Genomic DNA, 21,460 nt, shown 5'->3' with positions numbered 1-21,460 from the left:
AGACGGGTGGTACAGTTGACATACTGGTAGAATCCTTTAAGTGACTTGTCAATTGAACAGTGATTGAAGTCACCCATGATGAATCTGGGGGCGTCCAGAGATATCAGTTCGAGTCTGTCGAGCATATTTCTTATATGTTCCGTAGCAGTGGATGCATTTGCTCTGGGGTGGATATAAACCAGAATGAAAAACAGTTGTGGGAATTCCCTGGGAAAGTAGAAGGGACGCAGGGAGACTGCCAAGAGTTCAATGTCAGGGTTGCACAGTTCTTCTCTGACAACAACTGTTTTGCACCAGCGTGGATTGATGTAGAGGCAGACACCACCGCCATGGTGCTTGCCAGTCAGTTCAGTATCACGGTCTAACCTTACAGGAGACCCGAAGCCATCTATGTGCATGCTGTCACTGTTGTCACTCCCAGTCAGCCATGTTTCAGTGAAAGCAAGAATGGAAGCAGTCCGGTATTCATACATGTGAAAAACGTTAGCTTGCAGTTCATCAAGTTAGCTTGCAGTTCTATCAAGCTCTCTCATGAAAATATCCAGAGAACCGGCCTCCACCGCCCTCTGAGGCAGAGAATTCCATAAACTCACAACTCTCTGTGTGAAAAAGTGTTTCCTCAGGCCATTTAATCTAGATATTAAAAAGAGATTAAAGAGATTAAAACACTAAAAAGGTTTAATGCCAATCCAGTAGCCATGGACCGATATCATAAAGTCTGGAACTAATTTCACAATCTCTATGTGAGATTAAGAATAACCAGTTAAGGGGGTGGTGCAAAACTTTGTTCAAATTGTGAACAGGATCACGGTAGAGGCAGATAATCCAAATTAAAGAATGAAGTAATGCACAGAATTAGACAAGGCACACCTAAATTGATATTTTCTTCAGCTTTGGAGTTGCAATTTTCATAATGTGTCTTCTATCTATGAAGGCTGCAGATATAGGTGGGAGGTAATCACTGCTTTGTGTGACTGTTACATCAAAGTAAAACTACTTGCATACAGAGTGGAATTTGGATATCTGTGATAATGACTGAGTGTTAAATGATTAACTTACATGCCTGCAAATAGTAGAATGTAATTAAATAGAACACTACTTGATTAAAGTGACTTTGGCATTGCTTTAAAACAAAGATAAGATACAAAGTAATGCAGAGAAGAAAGAAAATTATTATCACTAGAGCACAGTATCTGCTTGTACATAACCCCAGAGTTAAGCAGGAAACAAAATGAGATAGTTCCAGACTGGTCAGTGATGATATATAAGTGGATAATGAGTAATGTCTGGCCTGAATACGTTTGTTTTCAGCTTACAGAAGTCCCCTGCCAGCTGGTACACGTAGGTTCTGAGGACACAGCTAGGGACTCCATCTTGGCCTGTCGCTTTCCATGGGTTGACTCTCAGGAAGGCTGATCTGACATTTGCAATGATGACCACGGGTACAGGTGCACCAAAGGCTGTCAGGGCAGGTGACACCTTTCCACCATTTCTGTTTAAAGTTAGCATAGAAGCCAATGAGCTGGTCAGGGATGATCGTGTTGTTGCAAGCAATTCTGCCCGAGTTCACTTTGTAGCCCATTCTGCCAAGAGGCCTTGCCACAATCAACGCGTGTCAAGTTAAAGGCCTGTCCCACGAGCATGCAACTCCTTGTGGCAAGCGCGACCTAACGTGGTCGCTTGAGCCGTACGGCCTCGCGGGGCTGGTCCCACTTCAATCGCCGGAGTTGTATGGAGTTGTGCGGAGCTGGTCCCGACATCGCGCGGGGCTCCGAAAAACTGACCGTGTTCAAAAATTTCTGCGTGGCAACGGCCTGCCAGCCCGCAGCCGCCTCGATGCTGTAAGCACCGCCTCGACGGGCGTGCGCAGCGTCTCGACGCCGTACGTCACTCGCAAACTTCCCGCGGACTTCGCTCGAACTTCACGTCACTCGATCTCCGCGCGGCTCCCGCTTCCGGTTTGGTCGCGCTCGCCGCATGCAGGCGCATGCTGGTGGGACCGGCCCTGTACGGGGATCACTCGACCTCCGCGCGGTCCCCGCTTCCGGTTTGGTCGTGCTTGCCGCATGCAGGTCGCATGCTTGTGGGACAGGCCCTTTAGTCTGGGACTCGTGCTTGGTCTGGAATTGTCTCATGGTATCTCTGATGGCCTACAATAGGTCATAGGTCAATTTCCTGTATCAGTTGGGATCACTCAACAAGAATGTATCAGACTTGGACTTATTTGGGGATCTCATGGTTTATACGTGGTCCAGTTGGTAAACAATCAGATTAACTTCTTTGGGCTGCAGTCCTCGACACACTTACTGATGAAGTCTGCGTGTGCAGTGGGATACTTATTTAGGCTGTTTGTAGAGTCCTTGAATTTGAACCAATCCACTAATTCAAAGCAGTCACGTCAGAGCCTGCAAAATGTGTAGGACGAAACTGCAGATGCTGGTTTAATCCGAAGATAGACACAAAAGGCTGGAGTAACTCAGTGGGACAGGCAGCATCTCTGGAGAGAAGGAATGGGTGACGTTTTGGGTCAAGACCTTTCTTCAGACTGCAAGTCAGGGGCCATGACTTTCAGTCTGAAGAAGGGTCTTGACCCGATATCTCATGCATTCCTTCTCTTCAGAGATGCTGCCTGAAGTTACTCCGGCTTTGTGTCTATCTTCACGTAGAAGCCTATCTGTTTCCTCAGACCAACATTTTGCAACTTTCCATACAGTATCCTCGCTTTTCGGTTTCTGCTTGTAGGCAGAGTTTAGGAAGACAGCCTTTTGGTCAGACTTTCCAAAATGTTAGCAGGGATGCCCCTCCCCCTTTCCATTTTATACCAGCTATTGTATCTCTTAACTTTCAACCTTCATGCAGTCTCGATCTGAAACATCAACAGTTCCTTTCCCTCCCAGATGAGGCTCAACCCACCAAGTTCCTCCAGCTGGATCTTTTTGCTGCATGTTCACCCTGCTTACTTGGAGGAAGTGATTTACTATAAAGTTAACAGAATTTTTACCCACGCTAATTCCATAGTACAATGTCATTCACAAATTTATTTGTATCAAAGCCACAAAAGACCTGGTATGAATATGCATGCAATTGAAGGATTTTGTTCTGAGGTAGGAGAATACATTATAGGCAGTATGGAGAACTGCCCACTGTACCCAACCTTTACATGGAATATAGAACTGTATGGCCCACAGACTCTACCTACTAGGTTACCAAGTTAAACGAACTCGATGTGCCTGCACATGATCAATATTGTTCCATTCTCTGCATGTTCATGTGCCTGTCATAATGCCTCTTAAATGTCGTGATAGTATCTAAAACAATCAATCTTTGTGGCAGCGTGTTGCAGACATATACCATTCTCTATGGGTTTTTTTTTAATTTGCCTCGTAAATCTCCTGCATACTTTCCCCCTCTTACCTGAATAGTATTTGACATTTCCATCTTGGGGGGGGGGAAAAAAGACTGACCGTCTACCCCATCTGTGCCTCTCATAATTTTGTGCACTTCTCTCAGGTCTCCGCTCAGCCTCTAATGCTCCAGAGAAAGTGTTGCAAATTTGTCCGATCTGTCCCTATATGTTTGCCAATTTACTAGTTTACTAAATATTTACTAAAATTAATTTTTCAACATTATGAAATCAAGTCAGGGCATACTGAATATGCTTGTAATTATTTTTCAAATAATTTGCCTGTAACCTTGTATTATAATTTTGGCATCACCAAGAAAATAATTAAATATTGAATTTTGTTTTTAACATAAAGGAAATGTTTCTTGGTTCTGCACATTTCTGAAGTGGGCACTGAAATGGGAAGATATTTGTTGATCATATGTAAGACCAATACAGCAACAAGTTTGAACTCTAGAGTTTTGCTTCGGAACTATAATTATATACGCATTTGAATAAACTTTTTTTTTGCGTGATAGATTCTGTCAAAATATTGGCCTGTGGAGAGTTTAATCTTTGATATTAATAATTATATTTTCTTGCATATCTTGCGTATCATGTTTTATAAATGTATTGTCATTTAAATGTTGGTTTGCTGGTTTGAAATTTATTTTGGATTAATTACAGAAATACATTCCCTTTATATAGTTCTCCCAATTTCATGTCAGCAGTTTTATGTCAGAAATATTTCCTTCACAATGTTTATAGCTGTATGATTTTGCACAAGTGGTTTCTATAGCTACTGTACAGCAGCAGATGTAAAGCAGTGAAAAGCTGTGATAAGAAAGACAGGATTTTTAAACAAAAAACAGACATGGACAATTACCCTGAAGCTGAACTGAGGCCCATCAGAGTAAATGTAGGATATGAATCTATAAAAAGTGCAAGCAAATGCAGCACTACCTGGTACTTTCTTTTTCCTGTTTATAATATGGTAATAGCATAGCTAATAACAGATTAGATATTGCAATTGCCAGAGCAATGTTTTAGGTCATTTGTTTTAAAGAAGCTAATTGTCAAGGGCTTGTTTTAAGTTTTAGAGCTGAGGTGAGAAGCACTGTGGCAAGTTTCTTTGGTTGTTTTATGCTTTCAACTGATGTTTGCTTCCAAACGTTTACAGCGTGTTGCAGACATATACCACTCTATGGTTTCACTGTTTGAAGTGAGAAAAAACATTTCTCACTTCAAACAGCTGGTCTTTAAAAGGGCTGTAAATGACTTGTGGTTAACACTGCAGTAAGGGACCTCAACCAATGATTATGTTATCGTTTGAAGAGGGCCTGTAAGTTTTAAGGTAATAATAGTAGCACAAACTACTGGAGGTCAGAGATGACACTGTTTAACCCTCTAACATCTGAAAAAGATAAATCAAATTTAGAGGTTGCGCATAGGTCTAACTAAATGCATTTCTGATCCAAGAATAAGATTCCACCATACTAAACCACTTGGCAGTCAATTCCATTCTGTAGTAATTCTTGATCCAAGTGCAACATTTAAGCAGAAATGCTGATCTTAGCACAAAGTATCTCCAGCTATCTGATTGCATTGATTTGCACAATAGAGCAGTGAATCCATTGGTAAAAGGCCACATAAAATGTCCTGCTGACTCTAGAAAAAAGATTTGTGCGTGACTGTTCTCGTTTTGATTGAACTGCTGGATTAAAGACTAAATGGGTTGCGGTAGAGGGATTTGGAACTTGGCTGATTTTAGCTGTAGATTCCTGATCCAAACATAACCTTTCTTGATAACTTGATTTATATGTTTGATTGGAATGAATCTCAGACACATTGAACAAGAGGTAAATGAGGTGACTGCCTCGTTCTTAATTGCCTTGTTGGAAGAATAGTGACAATTATTAGTTATGTTAAATTAAATTTTACTATGGCCACCACATGTACGTAAAAAAATGGAATTGCATGTTTGTTTTAGAAAAAACAGTTTCCTTGATGAAGGCAGTTCTTACAAAAAGAATTTTCATTTCTAAGACTATTTTATACTTAATTCTAATCATTACTAATGTTTAACATGATCAAGAATTAATGAATGTATTTAGCACATTCATCTTTTAATATTTTAATTATGAATAATAAGAAAAAATGGTCCACTGCAGTTTACAAAAACCTTTGGTGGGAAAAACGGGTATGATGAAAATTCTACATCTAAGTAGATGAATGGGTAATTTCCATGCAGTTAGGTTTGGTGTTCATACGGCAGTATGATCTGTACGCTGTGAATGGCTTGATTGCAATCGTGTATAATCCTTTCGCTGACTGGATAGTATGCAACAAAACACTTTCCACTGTATCTCGGTACACATGACAAAACTAAACTAACCTTAACTAAACATAAATCTATTCTCCAACTGTGAAACTATGAATAACTTTTTATAAGTTTAATAATTTTTCATTGTTAAAAAATGTCACTGATGTGAAAAAACCCATGCAAAGCGTTATTTAAAAAAAAAAATAGACATAAGATACAAAAAAAAACAGTGCTCAGCTTGCACACCTTCACTAGAATATTTTTGGTGGGAAAATTATAAAATGGTTGAAAGAAAGTAAGAGATCCTGCCATTAAGGGATAATATATTAGCATGGACAGAGGATTTGCAAATGATGATTCATGGTGGCAAACTGAATCAATACGGGGACTCAATGATTTACTAATCTATGTCTATTTGCTGATGTTCCAGAGAGGGTGGGAATGCAAGTTGTGAACAGGATACAAAGCACCTGCAATGGAATTTGGATAGTTTAATGAAGTGGGTATCACTCTGTCATAAAGGATGTATTGAGGGCAAATGTGATCTTGTCCACTTTGGCAAAATATTGTGTAAATGGAAAAATAAAGGGATCTGGACGTTCAACATGTAGATTCAACATAGAAAGTTAGCAAGCAGGATACAGTAGAAAAGTGGGAATGTGTTGCTACAATTGAACAGGATGTTGCTGAGATCACACCTGGAATACTGGGTACAGAGGGATTTATTTGTTTTACAGTCAATTCAGAGGTGGTTCCCTGCTTTAATCCTGAGGTAAAATGGTTGCCCTTTGAAGGGAGGTTGAGCAGGTTGTTGTTTTTATTCTTCTCACGTTCCCTTTAACTCACCCCAAATTCTACCACTCAACAATATAATAGGGTCAAGTAACCTATCAACCTACATGTCTTTGGATTGTGGTAGAAAACACTGTTATAATGAGAATGTAACAAACCATACACAGACAGCAACTGAGGTAAGAATTGAGCCTGGGTCTTCTGTGATGCAGTGGTTCTACTAGCCATACCCTTCATTGGAGTTTAGAGGAATCAGAGGTGATCTGGTTGAGAGACAAGGTTGTGAGGCGCCTTGCCAGGCTAGAAGATGGGAGGATGTTTCCTCGGTAGGATATCTAGCAGTTTGGGGACTATCAGAAAAATGGACCACCCATCTAAGGTGGGATAAAGCAGAGAACCACATATTCTCACAGTGGATCTTGAATTTTGGAATTTTTTGATACTGGAGAACAATGGAAGGAGAGTCGTGGAAATTTTCATTGCAAGACCGATAGATTTAGTTTAGTTTAAAGATACTGCAGTGGCCATTTGGCTTGTTTTGTGTGTCATTAACTATGGCATGTGTCTTTAAATTTTAGACTGCCCGTTATATTGTGGGTGGGGTTTATGACGTATTTTAGGGCATGTTTGGAGCTAAGTTTCATGTGCAGAAGCTTTATTTTTAATTTAGTTTTGGACGAGCATGGGGAAGGTTTACCCATTGACCATGCGAAGCGTAACAGAGACACGAGGAGTTTTCTAACCTTTAAAGCGATAAGCTGGAGTTCGATGAAGATTATAGTGTATGAATTGGAAGAAGTTTGGATGTACCTTATTGTTTTTCATTAACAATAAAGAATTTATTAATCAAAGGACTATGTATTGAAGATTTATCTGTGAAGAAGCTCTGAAGGTCCAGGTGAGCTCGCATGCGTACAAAGACATTCCCCTTAACCATGTAGTCCATTTAGCGGGTAGAGGGAGTAATCTCTTGAACGATATAAAAATCTGCCGCTACAGATACAACTTGGAATCAGGCCTTTATGCTCATCAACTTGCGATCACACTAGCAATATTCTACACATGAGGGACAATTTACAATTCCAACCAAAGACATACAGGTTCGTAGGTTACTTGGCTTGGCATAAATGTAAATTGTCCCTAGTGTGTGCAGGGTAGTGTTAATGTGTGGGATCGTTGGTTGGCGTGGACTCAGTGGGCCAAAGGGCCTTTTTCCGCCCTGTATTTCTAAACTAAAAAAAACTAAACCAACAGAAGAAGCACAGGGCAGCAGAATGGTGCAGCAGTAAAGGTGCAGCCTTATAGCGCAAGAAGACCCGTGTTCGATCCTGACCACGGGTGCTGTCTATATGAAGTTTGTACTTATAACCATATAACCATATAACAATTACAGCACGGAAACAGACCATCTCGACCCTTCTAGTCCGTGCCGAACACGTATTCTCCCCTAGTCCCATATACCTGCGCTCAGACCATAACCCTCCATTCTTCCCGTCCATATAACTATCCAATTTATTTTTAAATGATAAAAACGAACCTGCCTCCACCACTTTCACTGGAAGCTCATTCCACACAGCTACCACTCTCTGAGTAAAGAAGTTCCCCCTCATGTTACCCCTAAACTTCTGTCCCTTAATTCTCAAGTCATGTCCCCTTGTTTGAATCTTCCCTACTCTCAGTGGAAAAAGCTTATCCACGTCAACTCTGTCTATCCCTCCCATCATTTTAAAGACCTCTATTAAGTCCCCCCTTAACCTTCTGCACTCTAAAGAATAAAGCCCTAACTTGTTCAACCTTTCTTTGTAACTTAGTTGTTGAAACCCAGGCAACATTCTAGTAAATCTCCTCTGTACTCTCTCTATTTTGTTGACATCCTTCCTATAATTAGCAACCAAAATTGTACACCATACTCCAGAATTGGCCTCACCAATGCCTTGTACAATTTTAACATTACATCCCAACTTTTATACTTCTCCCTGGGTTTTCCCTGGGTGTTCTGGTTTCCTCGCTCACTGCGAAGACATCCAGCTTTTTAGGTAATTTGCTTCAGTATGTTTTAAAATTGTCCCTAGTGTGCAGGATAGTATTAGTGTACTGGGTGATCACTGGTCGGTGTGGACTTGGTGGACAGAAGGACTTGTTTCTGCGTTGTATCTAAAGTCTAAAGCCAATTAACCTACAACCTACAAAGGGGGAAATCCTTTAAAACCGAGATGAGAAGAACTTTTTTCACACAGAGAGTGGTGAATCTCTGGAACTCTCTGCCACAGAGGGTAGTTGAGGCCAGTTCATTGGCTATATTTAAGAGGGAGTTAGATGTGGCCCTTGTGGCTAGAGGGATCAGAGGGTATGGAGAGAAGGCAGGTACGGGATACTGAGTTGGATGATCAGCCATGATCATATTGAATGGCGGTGCAGGCTCGAAGGGCCGAATGGCCTACTCCTGCACCTAATTTCTATGTTTCTATGTTTCTAACCCTGTACGTCTTTAGAATGTGGGAGGAAACCAGAGCACCTGTAAAAAACTCACGCGGTCAGAGGAGAACTTACAAACTTCGTACAGATAGCATCCGTAGTTAGGATCTCTGGCACTGTAAGGCAGCAAATCTACCGCAGCGCCACTGTGCCGCCCCTGTTTGAACAATAGTTTTTTTAAGGGAATGGGGAAGAAGAAGGAAAGTAGACCTAAGATCTTCAGGTTACCCAGAATCTTACAAAATGGCAAAGGACGCTCAAGGGGGCAAATGGTCAACTCTTCTTCCTATTCTTATCTCTTAAGAAAGATTGGGGAAATGAAGAGAGAAATTACAGTCCTGGAGAACCCTGGGTTGTCATCAGATTTTGTAACACAAAGCTTAAGATCAGCATTGGAGGCATTTGAGAGAGTGGGAGTGAGTGAGTACCTTTATTGAACGATGGGAAAGGAATTTTTTGGGATTTCTAAATTTGACTTTTTTATGACATTGATTTTTATAAGTAAGCAATGTGTCTTTGACGAAAACAGAAAGATAAAGAAGTTGAGATGAGGAGATGTGTTTGGGTGGGAGAAAGTCCTTGCCCATTGGTCTCAGGGAAAGAACAAAGTGCGACCAGAAGTAAGTGAATAACAAATTAAGGATAAGTTAAGGATTGCTCGGTGGGGGCGCTGCGAGCCGAGCCGGCTGCCCTGCCAGCAGCGTGTTAGTCAGTTTCTACTTTTTTTTGTTTTTTTTAGTATGTCCCAATGCGTGTTTTTAATGTTTCTTTGTGTGTCTTGCGTGGGGGTTTGTGTGGGTGGGGGGGAGAGGGGGGTAAGGGGGGAAATGCTTTGGTCGCCTCCTCCGTGGAGAGGCAACTTTTTCCATGTCGCCTCCCTCGCGGCCTAACACAGAGGATTGGTGCGGCCTTTCCTGGAGACGGGCCCGGGGCTTCTGCAGCGGGCGCAGCGTAGACTTTTTAATCGCGGAGCGGGCGAGCCATCGCCGGGGGTGGCCAGAAGGGAGCGCTCCGATCGCTGGCCCGCTGCAGCCTGAAGCCGCGGTCTGCGGAGGTCCAGCTGGCGTGGCGTCCGGAGCCTGGGATCCCTCATTGGGGACCCCGGTGGAGAAGAGCTCCGACCGCCGGCCTGCGGCCTATAACATCTTTTGAAGCCGCGGTCGCGGTCTGCGGTAGGGAAGCACCGATTCACGACTTACCTTGTCTGCACATCTGGCCGCCCGCAGCGGCGACTGTGTCCTGACCACGGGGGAAAATGGAGGAGGACTGACTAAACTTTGTGCCTTCCACCACAGTGATGTGTGCTGTGGTGGATGTTTGTGTTAAATTTTTATTGGGTATTGTGTGTTCTCTTTTATTGTACTGCCGCTGGCAAGTTCATTTCACTGCACTTTATTGTGTACGTGACGAATAAATCTGACTATTGACTATTGATTGTTGAGTTCAGGGGGGAGCGGGAAGACGATAAGAATGCAAGGAAAAAGCAAATATTTATGAAAAGGAAAAATAGGGGAGAGTGTGATAGGAAAAAGAATGAATAGTTCATCCTACTGAGCTTAAATTACTGATTAAGATGAGTCTGTATACAAATGTATGTTTATTTATACTTTGTATATTTTCATGTTTATTTATACTATAGATAAAAATAGCTTATACTACAGCTGTACTATAGCTGAAAGGAAAATGAATGAATAATTCATCCTACTTAGCTGAAATTACTGCTTAAGATGGGTCTGTATACAAATGTATGTTTATTTATACTTTGTGACTGAAAGCACATATGCTACAAAGTAAGTCTAAAAACACTTCTTTTGAAAATCTTATTTATTGGAATTCTATTAGTGTTACATTATCACAACAGGTATGAACAATTTCTTTCAAACTAACATCCTCTTCTTTATCCTTCAGGATAAGGATCGATTCGCCCACCTCAATGATACAAAGTATAATCCATATGTCGGCCATAATTCATTCCGTGAGAAATACTTCAGTGGCGTTATGAAGAAGGTTGCTAAGGAAACCAAAAATACCCAGAAATGACCAGCACAAATATATTTTAACCTGTAAGATACTTTTTAATCTAATAAATAAACACAGATCCAGTTTGGTAGAATGTTTCAGTATCTTTAAATGTTTTTGTCAGAGATGCGAGCAATTAGTATGAAATGTATTTTAATATTAAGTGTCTACATAGAATATGCATATACAGCTAAACTAGTGAATTTGTCAACTGTTATGAGAGAAAGATGCAAAGGAAAATAGTATTATCATTTCAAATCAAATGCATGTGTGTACTAATAGGTCAATACTGATCCTGATGCCACATTATGTTAAATTGAAGCACCACGGCCAACTGATAATTGATTACTAGGTTTGCAGATGACACTAAAGTAAGTGGGTGGTATTGTAGATAGTGAAGATGGTTATCAAAAATTACAGTAAGATCTTGTTCAGTTGGGCAATGGGTTAATGGAGTTTAGTACAGATAAGCACAAGGTATTGCATTTTGGGAAGTAAAACCAGGACAGGACCTTCGCAGTGAATGGCAGGGCTCTGGGGAGGGTTGTAGAGCAGAGGGATCTAGAAGTGTTGGTACAGTTCCTTGAAAGTGCCGTTGGGAGTAGATGATATGGTCATAAGTGATAGGAGCAGAATTAGGCCATTCGGCCCATCAAGTCTACGCCATTCAATCATGGCTGATCTATCTCTCCCTGCTAACACCATTCTTTGGCCTTCTCCCAATAACCCCTGACACCCGTACTAATCAAGAATCTATCTACAGTGCCCTTCATATGTTTGGGCCAAAGGCCCATTATTTATTTATTTGCCTCTGTACTCCACAATTGGAGATTAGTAATAGAAAAACATCCCATGTGGTTAAAGTGCCCATTGTCAGATTTTAATAAAGGCCATTTTTATTCATTTTGGTTTCACCATGTAGAAATTACAGCAGTGTTTATACATAGTCCCCCCCCCATTTCAGGGCTCCATAATGTTTGGGACACAGCAATGTCATGTAAATGAAATTGGTCATGTTTAGTATTTTGGTGCATATCCTTTGCATGCATTGACTGCTTGAAGTCTGTGATTCATGGACATCACCAGTTGCTAGGTGTCTTCTCTGGTGATGCGCTGCCAGGACTGTATTGCAGCCATATTTAGCTTATGCTTGTTTTGGGGGCTAGACCCCTTCAGTTTTCTCTCCAGCATATAAAAGGCATGCTCAATTGGGTACTGATCGGGTGATTGACTTGGCCACTCAAGAATTGACCATTGCTTAGATTTGGAAAAATTCCTTTGTTGCTTCAGCAATATGTTTGGGATCATTGTCTTGCTGTAGAATGAACCGCCGGCCAATGAGTTTTGAGGCATTTGTTTGAACTTGAGCAGATAGGATGTGTCTATACACTTCTGAATTAATTATGCTACTACCATCAGCAGTTGTATCATCAATGAAGATAAGTGAGCCAGTACCTTCAGCAGCCATACATGCCTAGGCCATAACACCCCCACCACCGTGTTTCACAGATGAGGTGGTTTCCTTTGTATCTTGGGCAGCTCCTTCTCTCCTCCATACTTTGCTCTTGCCATCACTCTGATATGTTAATCTTCGTCTCATTTGTACACAAGACCTTTTTCCAGAACTGTGCTTGCTCTTTTAAGTACTTCTTGGCAAACTGTAACCTGGCCATCCTATTTTTGAGGCTAACCAGTGGTTTGCATCAGTGTCGTATTTCTGTTCATGAAGACTTCTGCGGACAGTGGTCATTGACATATCCACACCTGACTCCTTGAAGAGTGTTTCTGATCTGTTGGACAGCTGTTTGGGAATTTTTCTTTATTATAGAGTTATTATTATATTATCAAACTATTATAGAGATATTATATATATCTGTCATCAGCTATGGAGGTCTTCTTGGCCTGCCAGTCTGTTTGCGATTAGTAAACTCTCTATCTTCTTAAGGATAGATAGAAACATAGAAAATAGCTGCAGGAGGAGGCCATTTGGCCCTTCGAGCCAACACCGCCATTCATTGTGATCATGGCTGATCGTCCCCTATCAATAACCCGTGCCTGCCTTCTCCCCATATCCCTTGACTCCACTAGCCCCTAGAGCTCTATCTAACTCTCTCTTAAATCCATCCAGTGACTTGTCCTCCACTGCCCTCTGTGGCAGAGAATTCCATAAATCACAACTTTCTGGGTGAAAAAGTTTTTTCTCACCTCAGTCTTAAATGACCTCCCCTTTATTCCTGCTGCACTCCCTCAATAGCGCTCCCCCCCCTCCCACCCAACATCAGTCTGAACAAGGATTTCGGCCCGAAACATTGCCTATTTCCTTACCTCCATAGACGCTGCTGCGCCAGCTGAGTTTCTCCAGCACTTTTGTCTACCTCCCCTTTATTCTAAGACTGTGGCCCCTGGTTCTGCACCTGCATGCTTACTTTCAGTGACTGATGGACAAGGACACCCACATCTTGTTGTACTTCCCCTTTTCCGAACTTGACACCATTCAGATAATAATCTGCTTTCCTGTTCTTGCCACCAAAGTGGATAACCTCACATTTATCCACATTAAACTGCATCGGCCATGCATCTGCCTACTTACCCAACCTATCCAAGTCACCCTGCATCCTCATAGCATCCTCCTCACTGTTCACACTGCCACACAGCTTTGTGTCATCTGCAAGTTTGCTAATGTTACTTTTAATCCCGTCATCTAAATCATTAATGTATAATGTAAAGAACTGCGGTCCCAGCTCAGAGCTTGCAGTACCCCACTAGTCACTGCCTGCCATTCTGAAAGGGACCCGTTAATCCGTACTCTTTGTTTCCTGTCTGCCAACCAATTTTCTATCCATGTCAGTACCCTACCCCAAATATCATGTGCTCTAATTTTGCTCACTAATCTCCTTTGTAGGACCTTATCAAAGGTTTTCTGAAAGTCCAGGTACACTACATCCATCCACTGGTTCTCCCTTGTCCATGTTCCTAGTCACATCCTCAAATAATTCCAGAAGATTAGTCAAGCATGATTTCCCCTTCGTAACTCCATGCTGACTCGGACCGATCCTGTTACTGCTAACACACCTGAGCAATTACAAACACCTGTGAAGCCATGTGTCCCAAGCTTTATGGTGCCCTGAAATGGGGGGACTATGTATAAACACAGCTGTAATTTCTACATGGTGAAATCAAAATGTATTAAAATACCCTTTAATAAAATCTGACAATGTGCACTTTAACCACATGTGATCTTTTTCTATTACAAATCTCAAATAGTGGAGTACAGCGGCAAATAAATAAATGATGGGTCTTTGTCCCAAACATTATGGAGGGCACTGTATCTCTGCCTTAAAAAATATCCATTGACTTGGCCTCCACAGCCTTCTCTGGCAAAGGATTCCACAGATTCACCACCCTCTGACTAAAGAAATTCTCCCTAAAGGAACGTCCTTTAATTCTGAGGCTATGACCTCGTGTCGTACACTCTCCCACTAGTGGAAACAGCCTCTCCACATCCACTCTATCCAAGCCTTTAACTATTCAGTACGTTTCAATGAGATCACCCCTCATTATTCTAAACTCAAGCGACTACAGGCACAGTGCCATCAAACGCTCATCATATCCTGGGATTCATTTTTGTAAATGCACTCATTTTGTAAACCCACTCATTCCTGGGATCATTTTGGAAATTCCTCACACTACTCCAAACGTGGCCTGACCAGTGCTTTATGGAGCCTCAGCATTACATCCCTGTTTTTTGTACTCATCCCTCTTGAAATAAATGCTAGCATTGCGTTTGCCTTCTTTACTACCATGCAACTTGTAGATTAACTTTTTGTGAATCCTGCGCCAACAATCCCAAGGCACCTTGCACCTCCGATTACTGGATTCTATCCCCATTTTGAAAATAGTCTACGCCTTTATTCCCACAACCAAAATTCATTGACTTTGCTACACTTTATTCCATCTGCCACTTTTCTGCCCACTCTCCCAACCTGTCCATGTCCTTCAGCAGAGTCCTTGCACTACATATCTGCCCCTCCACCTGTTTTCATATAATCGGGTGCATTTTGGGAAGTCAAAACAGGACATGACCGTCACAGTGAATGGTGGGGCCCTGGGGAATGTTGTAGAGCAGAGGGATCTAGGAGTGCAGGTGCATAGTTCCTTGAAAATGGTGTTGGGGGTAGATAGACTCTTGGCACATTGGCCCTCCTCAATCAGGGTATTGAGCATAGAAGTTTGGACGTTATGTTGCAGTTGTACAAGACATTGGTGAGGCCACAATTGGAGTATTGTGTTCAGTTTAGGTCATCCTGTTGTAGGAAAGATGTTGTTAACCTGGAACGAGTGCAGAGAAGATTTACGAGAATGTAGCCAGAACTTGAGGGCCGGAGTTATTGGGAGAGATTGGGCAGCTAGGACTCTACTACTTGGAGCGCAAGAGGATGAGTGCTGATCTTATTGAGGTGTATAAGGGGAATAGTTAGGGCTGTTGCACAGAATCTTTTACCCAGAGTAGGGAATCATGAACCAGAGGCCATAGGTTTAAGGTGAGAGGAGGCAGATTCAATAAGAACCCAAGGGGGCAACCTTTTCACACTGATGGAATGAGCTGCCAGAGGAGCTAGTTGAGGAAGGTACCATAACAATATTTAAGACATTTTGACAGGTACAATGATGGGAATGGTTTAGAAGGATATGCGCAGGCAGGTGGGACTAATATAGATGGGGCATATTGGTCAGAATGGGCAAATTGGGCCAAAGGGCACGTTTCTACGGTGTATGACTCTGGTACATTTTCAGATTAGTTACTGGTCAATTAAAACATAATGTATAAGTATTTTCTCACACAAATTGTGAGTCATTACATGATTTATAGAAAAGCTGTCATGGTGAATAATTTAAGAAATAGATGATGAAATAGAAAATGATGAATACAGCCAATGGCATGGATAAATTGGATTGAATGACCCTTTACATTGATAATTATCTTGTGATCTATACTTGATCCACAGAATCCTACTAACTAATGGAACTTGTTGAATTGTGTAATCGGTAATGAGGCCACTGTATACACATGCACAGTGTGGTCCCAAAATAGCAGATTTTTTTCTCCAGTGTTACATCTTGTTTTCATCAACGAATAAAAGAATTGCATTAGTGTATCCAAAAATAAATTTGGAAGTTACCATCGGAGTAAACTCAAGGACAATAGCAATCCAGTAAATGACACTCTGGATGCATTCAGCAGAGGACACTTGTGACAACTCTTGAACAAGTTGCAACTCAAGTAGACTGTGGTAAATTCTTGAAAGTGGTTTACCTGGACTTTAGTCGATTAAAATGAACAAACTTAAATTAAAAACACTAGACGATAACCCATAAGGATACGAAAATGGTCAAAGCGAAGGAACCAATGAATGTGAGGAGCTATGTTAGTGCAAAATAAGTGATGCCACTAAAGGGATAGCTATGGGGCTCAGCTTTGAACCTCCCACCCTTTTGAATTACAGACCTGGCCTGTCAGTAGCTCATGCTGATCGCAGAAACTACGTATAATCAAAATGCCGATTATACTAATTTCTAAATGGTGGAATTGAATGAGTTTGTATTTGCATTTATAATACCTAGGCACATGACAGTTTGTGAGGTAAATAAAGCTTGCAGCTGTGGAATCAAGAAATAGAGGGCATCAATAACTATCTTTGTAATAAATCACCAATGCTAAATGCTGGAGAAAATGCCTCCAGGGTCTCGTCCCCAACATCATTGAATAGCCAACTGCTCTACCACATCCAAAGCCTAAAATCTACAGGAAATCTTTCAGTCGGCTGCTCCACCACATCTAACAGCAGCATTTCAAACCAAGGCTGATTGCCTGGCAATCACACTGCGGCTTAAAGACATCAAGGAAATAGGAGAGGTTGTTCATCATTAAAAAGATAAGCTCCATTCATGCTAAAAATGCCTTGAGTTCGAAATTGTGTTGTTGCCCCAAGTAACATTTGGCAAGAGGTTAATTCATTTTAGAGTGTGAAGTATTAATAACAGTTGTGTCTTTATTATTAAAAAATTCTGTCAATTTTTATTATATACAGTATAAAGAGCCATTTATAAGCTACTTGCTTGAAGGAGAACAGATGCAACATAGGCAGCTGAAGGCTGCCAAGCTTGTTCATCTGCAGATTTGATTTTGTCTACCAGCATTTGTAATGCCAGGAACACAATATCTCAGTGAACTCAAAATAAATAGAACTCACTAAACACGAGTTTGGTCCAAAATTGACTAAATCAGAAATGTGTTTTTACTATTCTTTTCAAAACGTATTTGTTTTTATTAGAGGGTAATCAAAAATGTAATACTTATTCAAAATCATGAGGAATTTTGGTAAAGTAAATTGAAAAAAACATTTGTTTTTCCACAGGAGGTGAGTTGGTAATCAGAGGACATAAATGTTAATTTAAATGCCAGAAGAAGCAGAGAGAAGATCAGCAAAGGAAAAATGATGTTGTAACTTATCATTACTGGGGGCGTACTACTGAAAGGGTGGTGGAGAGATATTCAACAGTAATCTTCAGAATTGAAACAGATATAATTGCAGGGGGTTAGTAATATGATTAGGGCATTAGGGCATGGGACTAATTGAATAGCTTTTTGAGAGTGAGGCACAAATATAAAGAGCTGGCAGGCGCTCTTCAGCGTACTAACATCCCATGGTAAGTGTAAGTTGAATCGCCCCTTTTTTCCCCTATCGATTTAGTTCCTCTGCACCCTGGGTAAATATTCACAAAATGTATTTACTAAAAATACATTGAATTTGAAAATCATTGGGCTGTCGTATCTGTAGTTATGTTGGCGTCGTGCCTGTAAGAATTTGTTTTGTCTTTCATTTTAGTGTTGCGGCCATCCACATCTTCAAAACCGGAGAACCAGAAAATCAACAATGCTTTCAACAAAGTTTTTCTCAGGATATGTGTGTGTGCACTATTACCTTAGTTTACCTCAAACTGTTAACTTTGTTCGTTATATAGAAGATAAATATCAGATCACTGGTGATTGGCTAGTTTTGACTTGATTTATCTTAATGTACATGAGATTTGACGGTACCTATAGCTAGTATATACTAGTATTTCTCAACTGACATCTTCCCATGCTGCATGTAGCTCACAAGTCTGGGGACCTCCTTCCTTTATACTTGGTGCAGCTGCATCTTCATTCACCAAATGAGGACAATGACTCGTCTTTTTTAATAAAATTAGTTCATTAAATTTCCAGATTTCCACTGCATGATCTTCTCTCTGGTTCTTCTGGCAATTTTGTTCCTCTGATTACCAAGCCATCAACTGTGGAAACAAATGTTTTTTTTATTTACGCGATCTAAACTCCTCATAATTTTGAATAACAATTTACATTTCTGGTTGACCTACACAGCTCTAATAAAAATATATAGCAGCAATATTGTTTTATCCCACTCAAAGGAATTCTCCAGCCAATGTTTTCTGAATAGAAATAGTTTTATGTGGTTTCTGACCTTCTTGAGGAATATAAATAAAATTTAATCTGGCTTGTGGATTTATGTGTTTTTTTGTTTCAGCATCAGTGTTAAAGGGAGACTTTTCTTGCTCATTTATAGATCTTGTGAATTTTTCTTGTGAATTGGTTTTGCATGTTTTTATATTTTCACATTTTCTTTTGACATAAAAGAAGGCCATGAAGCCTACCAAGTTCCTGTCAGTCATTGAGGCGGACTCAACTGTCTCATTGCTCATTGTTCCCTCTCACATGGCTTTCAACTACCCACGATCTCTCTGTCAGCCACACACATTGACAATAAATAAAATGCTTCTGTACAATAATGCATGAATGCTTGAGAAAAGCAACCAGGAGATATATTATTGAATGTGATAGTTTTTGAAATTGCTCTTGAATGGTAGTTCCTGAGGTAATCAATGGTTTAAAGATTAGAATGTACTTATTTCGCAGAAAAAATCACATTATTTTTGCTTAGAACTATCACAGATAGAAAAAGAACTATTTATTTATTTTATTTGTTTATTTGTTCCGAACAAGTAAAGACATAAATAGGAATAAATAACAACAACAAAATCGAAATAGTCAAACAATTGGACATTCCAGGCAATATTTGCAAAGCAATGAAAAGCATAAAGCAAAATTTAAATGTCCAACACTTTTTCTTTACAAGCTCGAAAAGGAGTGAGAAGAAGAATAACTTATTTAATCTCACCCCTTCTCTCTAAACCCTTCTTCCATATTTAATAATTAATTAATTAATAATAATAATACCCCAGACAATTTTTAGAGATGCATACAGACATATATATACATACAACTGATATACACATACAAGTAATATGTATGAAGTAACCAAAAACATAAATTAATAATAAATAAAATAATAAATAAACATTAACCCCTGTTTGTCAACCATCCCCTTCATCTCTGTACCTTGTGAAAAAAAGTTTTTTGTATGTCATTTTGAACTGGTTCATATTTGGACATTGCTTTAACTCCACATTCAAACTGTTCCACAATCCTACTCCACAGACCGAAATACAAAAAGTTTTTCTGGTCGTGCGGACTCTTTGTACCTTAAAATTAAATATTCTTCTTAAATTATAACCCCCCACTCGCTCATTGAATAATTTTTGTATATTTCCAGGTAAGATTTATTTTTGGCCCTAAACATTATCTGTGCTGTTTTAAATGCAACCACTATCACTATCACAAAGATAGAAAAAAACGTATAATTTAAGTTCTTTGAAAGTATTCCAGTCTAAAGTTGTGGCATTGCTTTTTATGGAGCCAAAGATCTGTGTTAATTTTGGCAGTTCCTAACTTGAAGAAATACAGATTTTGGTTCATTGAAGGGTGCTGGCTACTTTTTTATTGGTCCCTTACTCATATGTTCAAGTGAACATTGGCACAACCTCAATCAGATCTGACATGTAATCTGTCTTCTAAATAATTGACAAAGTTAACCGATTGTAAAAATAGAGGTGACCGTGTATAGCCAAATTTCCTTAGCTGAACTTTGTTAAATGTAAAATACAACCCAGGAACAGGCCTTGTGACGCATAATGTCTGTGCAAAACCTGATGCCGTTAAACTAACGTCTCCTGCCAGCATGTGATCCATATCCCTCCACTTCCTTGCATATCTATGTACCTACATAAAAGCCTCTTTGAAAACCACAATTGTATCTGCCTCCACCACTCCTGGCAGCACGTTCCTGGCACCCACCTTTCTCTGTGAAAAACCTTGCTCCACACATCTCATTTTCCCCCTTTGACATTAATGCTATGCCCTCTTGTCTTTGACATTTCCCCCCTGAGAATATGGTTCTAGCAGTCTACTCTACCTCTGCCTCCCCCCAGAAAGGTATCTGCTTTTATCGGGTCTCCACTAAACTTCTGATCTTCTGGAGAAAGCAATCCAAGTATGTGCAGTCTCTCCTTGGAGATATCCCCTCCATCCAGGGAGAATTTGGTAAACTTTCTCAAACCTTTACATCCGTCTTGTAATGGAGTGATCAGAACTGCACACAACACTTAAAATGTAATCGGACTAAATTTTAAAACATAACTTCCTGACTCTTATACTCAATTAGATTAGTCATCGAATGATACAGTGTGGAAACGGTCCCTTCGGCCCAACTTGCTCACACCGGCCAACATGTCCCAGCTACACTTGTCCCACCTGCCCGCATTTGGTCCATATCCCTCCAAACCTATCCTATCCATGTACTAGTCTAACTGTTTCTTAAATGTTGGAATGGTCCCAGCCTTAACTATCTCCTCTGGCAGCTTGTTCCATACACCCACCATCCTTTGTGTAAAAAAAGTTACCCCTCAGATTCCTATTAAATCTTTTCCCCTTCACCTTAAACCTGTGTCCTCTAGTCCTCGATTCACCTACTCTGGGTAAAAGACTGTGCATCTACCCGATCTATTCCTCTCATGATCTTGTACACCTCTATAAGATCACCCACATCCTGTGCTCCAAGGAATAGTCCCAGCCTACTCAACCTCTCGTATAAGAAAGAACTGAAGATGCTGGTTTAAATCGAAGGTCGACACAAAATGCTGGAATAACTCAGCGGGTGAGGCAGCATCTCTGGAGGGAAGGAATCGGCGACGTTTCGGGTCGAGACCTTTCTTCAGATTGCAGAAGGGTCTCAACCCGAAACGTTGCACATTCCTTGTCTCCAGAAATTTTGCCTTACCTGATAAGTTACTCCAGCATTTTGTGTCTACCTTCTACTCACCCTCTCCCTATAGCTCAGACCTTCTAGTCCTGGCAACATTCTTGTAAATCTTCTCTGTATCCTGTCCAGCTTGACAACATCTTTCCCATAACATGGTGCCCAGAACTGAACACAATACTCTAAATGCGGCCTCACGAACATCTTATACAACTGCAACAAGACCTCCCAACATCTCTACTCAATACTCTGACT

At 40.6% G+C, this 21,460-nt stretch overlaps 1 protein-coding gene across 1 annotated transcript in view; it reads left to right on the top strand.

The window, feature by feature from the left end:
- trmt11 (tRNA methyltransferase 11 homolog) overlaps window positions 1–18,553 on the top strand; it is a 78,877-nt gene extending 60,324 nt beyond the window's left edge. Inside the window, exons 13-14 of the mRNA XM_055635658.1 lie at window positions 10,881–11,035; window positions 17,879–18,553. Coding sequence (XP_055491633.1) covers window positions 10,881–11,012 — 132 coding nt within the window. The 3' untranslated portion in view covers window positions 11,013–11,035; window positions 17,879–18,553. The remainder of the gene's footprint in view (window positions 1–10,880; window positions 11,036–17,878) is intronic.
- The last annotated feature ends 2,907 nt before the right edge of the window (window positions 18,554–21,460 follow it).

The sequence above is a fragment of the Leucoraja erinacea genome, chromosome 5, assembly GCF_028641065.1.
Source record: "Leucoraja erinacea ecotype New England chromosome 5, Leri_hhj_1, whole genome shotgun sequence".
Lineage (NCBI taxonomy): Eukaryota > Metazoa > Chordata > Chondrichthyes > Rajiformes > Rajidae > Leucoraja > Leucoraja erinaceus.
Note: the sequence above shows the minus strand (reverse complement) of the source record. Positions and strands in the feature narration are given on the sequence as shown.